General features: G+C 53.7%; 1 protein-coding gene across 5 annotated transcripts; it reads left to right on the forward strand.

Annotated features, from left to right (window-relative positions):
* On the forward strand, positions 1-8,560 carry MOB3C (MOB kinase activator 3C). Of its 5 annotated transcripts, none has more exons than XM_047870142.1 (5): positions 32-419; positions 3,030-3,157; positions 3,454-3,922; positions 6,032-6,234; positions 6,550-8,560. In XM_047870142.1, the coding sequence occupies exons 3-5, from the start codon at positions 3,505-3,507 to the stop codon at positions 6,577-6,579; spliced, it is 651 nt and encodes a 216-aa protein (XP_047726098.1). In that variant the 5' UTR covers positions 32-419; positions 3,030-3,157; positions 3,454-3,504; the 3' UTR covers positions 6,580-8,560. The 5 variants fall into 5 exon arrangements, with proteins under 5 accessions (XP_047726101.1, XP_047726098.1, XP_047726097.1 ...); XM_047870144.1 differs by having other exon boundaries at positions 71-173; XM_047870145.1 differs by lacking the exon at positions 3,030-3,157 and having other exon boundaries at positions 1-173.
* Positions 8,561-10,819: the final 2,259 nt, after the last annotated feature.

Raw genomic sequence — 10,819 nt, forward strand, 5'->3', positions numbered from 1 at the left:
GCGGGGGCGGAGCTGGCGTCGCCGCGGGGGCGGAGGGCGACCGCGGCCCGGCGGGGCGGGCGGGCCGGTGGACAGGCGAGAGAACCGGCCCAGCCGGAGAACGGGAGGAGGACGCGACCCAGCGTGTTGGGGATGTGACCCTGCGGCCAGAGAGGAGGACCGAGGCGGTCCCCGTGAGTGAGCGCCCGCGCCCCCGCCGCGCGCACGGCCCAGCCTCGCTGCCACTTTCATTTCTTCGGCTGTCCCGGCGTGGCCTCGACCGGAGGCGACGTCCGCCCCAAGGCAGGCTGGCCGCAGGCGCTCGGTCCGGGGTCCGAGGCTCAGAGCTGTGAAAGTCGGGGTTGGGGGTGGCGGTGTTTGAGGGGGGCGTGTCTTCGGGAGCGGAAACGTCAGGCCTGCGCCTCTGGGTCCTAAGACAGGTCTGTCCCGGCAGCTGGGCGAGGGGGTCAGGGGGGTTCAGGGGGAGGGCAAGGGGTGGGCGAGGGTGACCGGGCGCGGTGGGAAGAGCGTGGAGTCCCGCCCCTACCTTTCTCTTGGATCTCTGCCCTCAGGGCGCCCCCGCACACCCATCCTACAGCTGTAGGCTGCATTCTGGGTTCAAACTGGGTCCAGCCCCTGTCCAAGATCCTGGGCCAGATCAGAGTAGTGGCAGGTGTGGCTCTGGCAGGGGGGTGGTAAATGTCAGGAACAGACAGGGCCATTCTGTGGTCTTTTGGGAAGCCCACCCAGATGCCCACCCAGGGAGTGAGTCATCACTGGGTACTTTAGGAGTAAAAGGACACCGAGAATTAGCAGCAGGGACTGAGAGGCAGAAATGGCCATGATTCAGGGAAGGGACAGAGGTTCTGTGAGGGATGGAAACTCAGCAAGGGCATGGGAGTGGGAAGTGAAGAGACAAGGGGTGTGTATAGATTCCCTCCCTCCCCTTCCTGAAGCTTACTTACATTTTCTTGGGGAAAGACCCAGGTCTTGACATTCTACAGCCAGAAGATGGGAGTCTAGCTCACTGTCAGGTCACTTAAGGTGTTGTGGGGGCAAGAGGGAGGTTCAGCATGTTGGGGGAATAGGAATTAGGTTCATCTAATTGGTGGGAATATGCTTCTCCTCTCCCCCCACTCCCCTCCTTTCTCTCCCTCCACTCCCCTCATTTCCCCTTACCTCCACCAGACCAGTGACCAGCCAGTACAAGAAAATGGTCCTTTACTCATTGTCATGGGCTGCGCCCCACCTTCTCCTGGTTCCCAATTCAATCATTAGAGATCCCCTACCAGAAACTTGCTTTGTGAATGGTGGCTCCTCAGAAAGAGGACCTCCGTTTCCCCATCTGTGCAAGAAGTGGGTTGGTCGGTTGGTTTTTCAGGGCTCTTTCAACTCTATAGTTCTTGATTGTAAGGTTTCCTTAAAGCCTGAGCATCAGCTATGTGCCCTGACTTAGGCTGGGGTAGGGGTGGGGCAACAATGGCCAAAGGGCAGCTTCCACCTGAGGAGAAAGGCTTCTGGGTTTAGTAGAGAGGGCTGTGGGAGGAGGTAGCATTCAACCTGGTCATGTGTAGTCAGAAAGACCAGTGGAAGAAAAACATGGGGGCAGGTGGGTGGGGGATCAGGAAACAGCCCTGGGTGGCTGGTGGAGGGAAGTGGGCAGGAAAGGTGGGGTGAGATGATGAATGCTCAGGTGGTAGTCTATTGGTAACTGTCAGTAAAGGGGGCTGTGCAAAGGAGGAGAACCAGGAACCCCACCTAATTGCGGTAGGAATGATTTTTGGAAGCACCTGCCGCAAGCAGAGTTTAGAATGCAGGTGGCATGTGAAGGGTGGAAATCTCCTCTGGGATCAGGAAGTCCAGGAGCTACACTGGGGACTTCTTTGGGTAGAAGTCAAGGATCAGGGAATGGGTGAGATGACTTTCCACATCTCCAAGGGGTTTTTTCAAGAGGACAAGATCCTGCTGGGAGATCTGCCCCTCCTGTCCATACCACCTGTCATTTTCTTGACCATCCCCATCCTGGCCTGCCTGTTATGGGTCCAAGAAAGAATCCTTGTTCCAAACTTCTCCACTAGCCTGACTTGTTGCCTAACCTGATACCTCCCCCAATTGTCACCTTGTTCCTGTCCTCATTCCTCCATTCTTCCCAGCATTATTAGAGACGTGAGAAAGGAAGGTGCTTCATATCAGCTCTGAGGTTAAGGCGAGGCTTTTTTTGTGGCTGTATTCAGCCTCAGTCTAGGGCTAGAGTCAGGACTCAAATTGACAAGGGTCAGGGCCAGGTCAGAGGTCAGGCCGGAGCCACAGCTCAGTGCTTAGCCTACACTCAGGCTTAGCCCTCAGTCTATGGCTAAATTCCATTCTCAGCAGTTACCTGGGTCTGATTTTCCCAAGAGCTCACACATGCACAGCGTAGGTGAGGTGACTACCACACCAGTCCCAGAAACCTAGTCTGTATCTGAGTGACCCAGGATGTTGCATGGGTGAGACTCATGCCTGCTACAGGGGTCACCCAGCCATGGAAAAGCTGAGACTAGAACCCAGGACCCCTGCCTGCCTCCAAGCCTGCTGTTCCAAACTCTGTTCTGAGTCTGGGATGCCTCCATTTAAGAGGCAAAACAAATTTGTCTGAATTCTAGATAGGCCCAGCTGGGTAGATCTGACTATATTCCCCTACTTTCCAGTGCCAGGCACATAGTAGGTGCTCACCGAGTTTGTACTGTCAGGTGCAGGGGGAGCCGGCAGCTTGTTCAGTTTTGGGTCTGGAGGAGGCTGGCTTGGTAGGGAGGGATCTCTAGCCACTGTTGGAGGAAGTGGTACCCATCTGGACCTGCCACCTCCCCCTCTCCTCTAGTGCCTGCAGCCACACTCAGAGGCCACCAGCTGGCCACATGAGGTCCCTTTCCTCTTTCGGGGGTAATAAAAGGAAAGTACATTTTTGGTAGAAAAGTCCCTCCCGCTCCCTGGGAATCCCCGGTGGCCGGATGGACTCGGGATATCCCAGAGGAAGCTGAAGGCGGGGCCTTGCTCCCTACCCCAACCCCCAGCACAATACAGCCAGCCTCTCCCACGCTGCACCACCTGGTCCACAGGGCACCCCTGAAGTCATCTTATCCAGGCCCCTGCCTCCTGGAGGGCCTGCAGGAAGCCTCTGCCACCTCTCTAATAGTCAACAGTAAGTCTGATGAGCACCTGTTTGGAGCCCAGGCCCAGACCTCTGTGAGATGCAGTGAAAGGGGAGAGGTAGCAAAATGAGATGGGAGGGCTGTGGGCACTTGGCAGGGGGAGCAAGGGTAGCTTGGAAATAGGGCAGGGGCCCTGGACCTAGGGGATGAGGAGGACTTAGACTCCAGGCAAAGGCTGAGGTGGGCCAAAAGCTGAGAGTGAGAGGAAAATGATGTATTGGGAAGTCAAAGCCCTTTTGGCGAGGACCTCACCACCATGCTCTCCCCGTGCCCTTGGCCCTGGCAGGGCAGCCACAGGTCCTGCCCCTGGACACCTTGCCCTCAGCCCCGCCTGGCCATGGCACTGTGCCTGAAGCAGGTGTTCGCCAAGGACAAGACATTCCGGCCTCGGAAGCGCTTCGAACCAGGCACACAGCGCTTCGAGCTGTACAAGAAGGCACAGGCATCACTCAAATCAGGCCTGGACCTGCGCACTGTGGTCAGGCTGCCACCAGGAGAGAACATCGACGACTGGATCGCCGTGCACGTGGTGGACTTCTTCAATCGCATCAACCTCATCTATGGCACCATGGCTGAGCGCTGCAGTGAGACTAGCTGCCCGGTCATGGCCGGAGGGCCCCGCTATGAGTACCGCTGGCAGGACGAGCGCCAGTATAGGCGGCCTGCCAAGCTCTCAGCGCCGCGCTACATGGCCTTGCTTATGGACTGGATTGAGGGCCTCATCAATGACGAGGATGTCTTTCCCACTCGTGTTGGTGAGTGCCACCTGGCAGGCAAATCAGGCCTGGCCAGGGAGGGAAGGAGCCACGAGAGGCCATTCTACAGATGAGGCATTTAGTTTGACACAGCAATTCCGTAAGGGGTGGCAGAGGGGGCATGATTTTCATCCCTATTTTGTAGAAGAGGAAACAGCCTCAGAGAGGTTAAGTGTCTGTTCAAAATTAGGCATCTTGACCTAGGACTACGTGGTTCTGTTTGGGGCCCTTGTCTGAGGCTTAAGTGTCCTTCCAGGAACCACCCTGGCAAGACCACTATGATTCTCAGAACCTTCTAGAACAGGTGTCTCTAGGTGCTCCTAACAGGTCACCTTGCCTTGGCTGACTGACTTGCAACCTCCTGGGAGCTCCCTCTGACTCCCTGCTCCAGGAAAGGGAAAGGGGTGGGGATTGGGAAGGCCAGATTGTATTTCCACCTCAGGGGGCTCAGAGGGCAGAATTTTCCCTTGTCAGGCCCAAGCCAAGGGGCCTTTTCTTATCTCAGCTGGGCAGCCTGGGCCCGTGAGGGTGGGGAGAGGAGATGAGTGAAGTCACACTGGCCCTGCTTCCCCACCCAAGGGCAGCAAGAGCGGGTGTCAGCCCAGGAGCTGAGCAGGCATGACACCCTATTCATCACAGCAGCCCCACCCCCACCTGGCCTCCTGTTCCTCCACATCAAGGCTGTAGGAATCAGAGATGGGTTGGGCAGGGTGGTCAAGCCCAGAGGGGAGATGTCTGAATACTGAGAGAGGCTGGGCACTGAGTCATGATTCAGTGCTCACAGCCCCTCCCCAGCTGGGGGCCTGCCATTTCCTGCACCATCATGCCCAACAGTGGGCATCTGCATTTCACATAGCAGGAACTGAGGCCAACAGAGGCAGTGCACTGAATCAGGAGGGATTCAGAAGTGCAGCTCAGGTCTCTTAAGACCCAGGGCCCCAAGTCTAGATGGGCAGGACAAGTCTGAGGAATATGGGCTGGGCCTAGTAGGGCTCACAGGGAGGCAGGGCTTAACCCCACCTGAGAGCAGTGAGGACCAGTATGGAGCAGGGTGGACCAGTGTGGGCCTGTGTCTGGGCTCTTATTCTCTTGTAGCCTCTTCTAACTCAGGACTGTGAGCCCCAGGTGTCTGTACCTTAACCCTGGGGATGACTCTGCCACAGCAGAGAAGATGGCATCGCCACCAAGATCTCTACCCTGAGTGTGAGGGGCTGTGCAGAAATTGTGTCTTTTTCACAGGTACCGGGCTTCCCTCAGGCAGGGGCTGTGGCATTTATCTCTGCGGGTCACAGCAGTGCAGTGCCAACAGCATTTTAATCCTGCCTTCAGTCTGTCTAATCAAGAAGCATGGCCTTGGGCAAGTGGCTTCACTGTCGTGTGTCACCGTCACACACTTCTACTTTATCTTACCTATAAGGCTATGGTACCCATACCATATGAAGCAAAAGGTGAGGAGGGCCCAGCACAGAACTTGGCTCAAAGATGGAAGGTTCTTCGTAAGTGTTATTGAATAGTTGAAGGAATGAGAGATATCTGAACTAGTTCTTGAGGATTTTGTAGTTCTCGGGATTGGGGATCTGGGACCTGCTGTGTGAATGTTATGAAAAGGAAGGGTTGGGGTGGGGCTGGAGAAGGAGGTCAGGATCAGATCATGAAAGTCCTTGAGCAGGCACCATGCTGTGCAGTTAGAACTTAATCCCAAAGACCAATGTTTTTAAAAATGGACCCTAGATGTTGATAAACTCGCCTTGGAATTGTAACCCAGGTGTCACAGGACAGCACCTGCAGACACACATATTTCTGTGGAGAATTTGAACATAACTTTCATCATAGCCAAAGAAGGGTTGGTCAGTGACTCAAACACAGTTGCAGAGTCCTGCTCAGGGTGATGGGAAAGTGTGGGAGATGATTTGTATTTCAGCAAGGGAGGGGCACAGTGAGATTTGTGCTTTGTTCAAAAGGGAAGTGGGGAGAAAATGGACCATGGTCTCTCTCTGTCCCTGGCAGGGAAGTGGCCATCCTAGGCCTGGAATGGGGAGGGCAGGGTTGAGCAGTGTTTCATCACCAGGATGCTGATCCCCACCACTTCTGCCCATCCCCACCCCCTAGGAGTTCCCTTCCCCAAGAACTTCCAGCAGGTCTGCACCAAGATCCTGACCCGCCTCTTCCGTGTCTTTGTCCACGTCTACATTCACCACTTTGACAGCATCCTCAGCATGGGGGCTGAGGCACATGTCAACACCTGCTATAAACACTTCTACTATTTCATCCGCGAGTTCAGCCTTGTGGACCAGCGGGAGCTAGAGCCACTGGTAAGGCCCCTGTTGCCCTCTCCAACCAAGGCTAGCCTCAGAATTTTCAGATCCAAAGGCTATCTACTTCAAGAAAATCCAATACCCAAGTGGATAGATTAGAAGAAGGCAATCCATTTAGCAGTGGATTCTGTTCTTTAATAGAGAATTCATTCAAGTCTCAGTTTACAGACTTAAGTCTATAGTCTGGAGTTGGCAGTGGGGGCAGGAAGGGGCCAGGTTCAGGCAGAAGAACAGCCAGACTCTATAGTTTGGGAAGGGGCTGCCTGGTAGGTTGAGCTCTGACTCATCCCTTTCCACCTTATATCTCTGCAGAGGGAGATGACAGAGCGGATCTGTCACTGAACCCAGGTCTGGAGTTGTTGACTGTCAGATGGACCATGTGAACACAGAGTGGCTGGAGAGAGAACCCTCAGTAGTCTGGTAGCAGAGAAATCTGAAGTGCCTGGGACTCTTCCACACACACAAAGCCCCTGAACGTGTGGTTCTCAGGAGTCTGCCCACATGCTCCTTGACTGCTTATGAATGGAGAAGGGGAGAGCTTAAAAGTGGTCAAACAGAAGGAAAAAAGGAGCTACATCTCCACATGAAGTCTAGGGGTGGGATTGGCTAGGTTTCTGCTCCAATACTTGACCCTTCCATGGTGGTTCCCTTGCCTATTTGGGGAATGTGGATGTGGTTGAGTGATAGCAAGAAAGGTACTAGAGAGTGAGCAATCTGTGTGAGTGAATACAGATGACTCTGAGTGTGTGTGAGTGTATGTGTGTGTGTATGTGGTTTTCACCGTGGGGTGTGTCTATAAGAACTAGCTGCTTTAGATCCTCCCTGGCACATAGTAGGCCCTCCATAAATGTTAGGTAAATGGATGAATGGAAGGAAGGAGGGAAGGAAGAGGAAGTTAATAGGGATTGGGACCACCAGACCACGACCACTGTAGGAGTGATGACAGGTCAGCGTCCCCACTCTGACCATGTGTAAAAGTGCACAAAATGTGATTGCAGATGTAGCTCTATATTTTAACCTTTAGGCTACCGTCTTCCATAAGCATGAGTTCTGGGGAGCTATAGGGAGGTAAGGAGGGGGTCTTGCCCTGGATACCTACACCCCTGGCCCACCACGGACACACGTTCTGACTTGCTCAGCCAAAGATACCCAGGAGCTATCATTTCACTCATCGCTCTGCCTCCGGGAAAGCCTGATTATAGACAGCCTCTTGAGGGCTGGGGTTGATCCCTTATATCCACAAAGGTCCTCTGGTCCCTAAACTGGAAATCATATACTCCAATCTAGCTCCCAGAATCTGTAGACTTGGCTCTCAGGATCTGAAGCCCAGCACAAAATAATCTTCCAGCCCAAGGAGCCAGTGGAACTTGAATTGGGGAACTCCAGAGTCTTTTCTCCCATCCCAGGACACTGAAGATGTGTTACTAGTGAATGGACCCTTCTAGGCTTGGAAAGCCCCCATTCTGCAAGGACCTGCCTCCTTCCCAACCATCCCTGAGACAATCCAGCTGGTTGGATAGCTATCCACAGAGAAACTGTTGATTTGACACTCCATTACTCAGCACCGCCATGCCCAGCCCTGTGCCCAGATCCACAGGTGGGGAAACTGAAGCAGAAGCGGGCCCTCCCCTCCAAGAGCCTCTACACTGGGAGGCCAGGATGGACAGCCACGAAGGGCCTAAGGATTATCCAGTCTCACAGAATCATCCGTGTACCTAGGAGGAAACGGAAGCCCTGGGGAAAGGAGGGAGAAACTGTCCAAGGCCTCATAGCAAGGCTTTTATGGAGTTGGAGTAGAAACCAGGGGTCCTGACTCCCACCTCAGGGCCTGTGGATTGCTACATAGGGAGGTGAGATGCATGTGGAAAGATGGTCTGACAGCCCCTCTCTAGGGCACAACTATTCCTGCTTTGAGCAAAGACTTCTAGTGAATGCCAGAGTGCCCCACTGCCTCTCAGGTTGGCTGGGGCTGTCTGCTGAGCCAAGCCTCCAAAATCATGCCCCTCTCAGTGGCCCAGAAGCTGCCTGATCTCTGGGGAAGTGTATACGGCTCCTGAGGCCAGCCAGCTGGACCTGAGACAGCTGTCTCTGGAGAAGTTCCCAGGGGAAACACTGACCCAGCAGCTTTGCTGGAGGCTCTGGGTTGGGGTGGGGTCCAGGGATCAGAGATTCCCTCAGGGAGGACTGAGGACTGGAAGATGGGTTCTAGGCCGTGGCCAGTGCTGACTGCAGAGGGGTTGGGGAGACGGGAAATCTATTTTTGTGAAACAGAGGGAAGACTTTATTATTGTTATTTTTGGTAAAATAAAGGAGGCAAACTAAAGCGGCACTGGTGGGAAGCTGTGGTCTGGATGCCACATGGCTCCTGGTTAGGCTGTGGAGGGAGCCGGGCCAGAATGGGGAAGGGAAGGCTCTTTGTCCTGAGATCCCAGGCCATGGGGAGGGCTGGCTGGTGTGGTCACATCTGGCCTAGCTCTACAGGGTGGAGACACTAAGGGTTTCCCAGGGTTCTGGGAATTCTGGACCCAGAACTTCTGGCCTAGTCTAGGACTCTCAGAGTAGGGAGGGTTGGCTCTTGACTTTGGGGAATTCAGTCTCTTGGGAGTCTTTCCTTGTTTCAGCTCAGGTTCCCTGGCATGGCTATTCTCACCCCACCCCTTAATCTGTGTGGCTTATTGGAGCTAGTGGGTTAAGGGACAGGGCAGAAATATAGTGCTACAGTCCCCAGTCACAGCAGAGGAAGCCCTTCTCGAGAAAAGGCTGTTTGTTGGGTGCTGGCCAGAGCTCAAAGTTGGGGTGGCAAGACATGGGGCTGACTCCTGAGCTTATTCCCAAGGAGACAATTTGTTTTGGTCTTGCTGCCATTCCACTTATCCACCAGCTGCCCACACAAGAGCAGAAAACAGCTTGTTCGTAAGAGTTAGCAAAGGGTTACCTAGAGCTCTTTCCTCTCCCTAAGAAGGAGACAGCCTGGCTTTGTGCAGTGACTCTCCTGGGAGGCAGAGACCTGGGGTCCAGGCCCAGCCCAGCCCCTGAGGTACAGTGGTGGGCCTCTTTCCCCCTCTAGACCTCAATTTCCCAGTCTGTTTCATGACCAGGTGTGGGAGTGAGTGACTGACTTATCTCTGAGCTCCTTCATTACTCACAGTCTGTGGATCATTCACAATCAACAATAACAGCTAATATTCACTCTGTGTCAGGTACAATTCTAAATGTGTAACATACAATAGCTTACCAAATCAGGTTTGTCTTAGGCTATCTGCCTGGCTTGGCTCCCTTCCTGGTGCCCAGTATCCCTGCTTTCACTGCTCTAGGAGCTGGAGGCCCAGCCCAGCATTCTAAAAGGTAGCTCTGTTTGCACACTTCCTGTGACAGGTACCCACTACCTCCTCAATGACTGGATAGCTCAGACTCTTAGAAAGTTCAGGCTCCGGGCTCGCAGTTATTTTGAAATACACTATGGCAGAGAAGGTAAATTTATCTCAGAACTGTGTGGCTAAGGCCTGCACTTTACATGAGAATGTCTGAATACATCAGGAAGACATCACAAAACTGCTTTGAGAAATTCAGACAGGGATGCTCAGAGAAGACTGGACAGAGGTAGAGAGAAAGGAGGCTACAGAAGAGAGAGCTGGTGCCTCAGCAAGACAGAGGATAGAGCCCCCACCTCCACCCCATAGGGCAAAACTTGGCAGGAGGGGTTCCTGAGAGAGGCATGTGTTGGGGGTAGAAGGGCAGTTCGGTTGGGCAGCCACTGCAGAAGGCTTTGTTTTCCTGCTTGTTCAAAATCCATAAAAATACTTAGAGCAGGGAATGAGGAAGCCAGCCACTCTGTATCTTGGGGCAGAGCTTCCACCTTTGAGTAAAGGATGCCCCCCACCCCACCCTTGGCCCTGAAGAACACTGTAGCTTCTTTTTTGAGGTTTCTGCTGCAATTCCTACTCTCCCACCCCCAAGAGCTGTATGTAGTGTGGGGTGAAGGGAGCCACAGTATGGCTAGAGCTCCACCTGATTTGGGGGAGCCCTCCTGGAGCCCTTCTCTGAGCCCCCAGAGCCATCATCTAATATTACCTGAACTTGGTCACCATGTGCATAGAGACATAGCAGTTTTAAGAACCTGGATTGGAACATAGGCCTGAGCAACTCAGGACCAGTTGGCTATTTAGATATTCAGGGAACAGGGCAGCATGGCCTCTGAGGACATGTAGCTTGAGTGGGCCTGGAAGGTTATGGGTGGGGAGAGGTCAGGATATACAGGGGCCTCAGGTTGGACTGAGGGATTCTGTAAGTGACTCAACACAGAAGCGTGGGAGAAGGTTCCCCTCTCCAGCCTTCATCCAGACTGGGAAATCTAGCAAAGCCCTGAATGTTCTCTCATGTTCCAGACCTTCTTCCATCATGCAGGTGAGAACACTGAGCTCAAAAGGAGAAAGGAATAAACATTGTCAGAATGGTGGGAGATAGAAGTCTAAGAGGCTCCACCTCATCAGACCCACACAACAATCCTGAGACAGATAGGGAAGGGATGTTTACTTCCATTTCACCACGGAGGAAACACATTCAGAGTCAGGACCTGAATTAA

The sequence above is a fragment of the Prionailurus viverrinus genome, chromosome C1 (assembly GCF_022837055.1).
Source record: "Prionailurus viverrinus isolate Anna chromosome C1, UM_Priviv_1.0, whole genome shotgun sequence".
In the NCBI taxonomy this organism is placed as follows: Eukaryota; Metazoa; Chordata; class Mammalia; order Carnivora; family Felidae; genus Prionailurus; species Prionailurus viverrinus.

What these genes read in the sequence shown, in the direction of transcription:
- MOB3C (XM_047870145.1), top strand. Translation starts at nt 3,505, where the DNA reads ATGGCACTGTGCCTGAAGCAGGTGTTCGCCAAGGACAAGACATTCCGG. An exon ending in TGTCTTTCCCACTCGTGTTG is followed by an intron (nt 3,923 to 6,031) that starts GTGAGTGCCACC and finishes CCCACCCCCTAG; the next exon opens with GAGTTCCCTTCCCCAAGAAC. An exon ending in AGCGGGAGCTAGAGCCACTG is followed by an intron (nt 6,235 to 6,549) that starts GTAAGGCCCCTG and finishes ATATCTCTGCAG; the next exon opens with AGGGAGATGACAGAGCGGAT.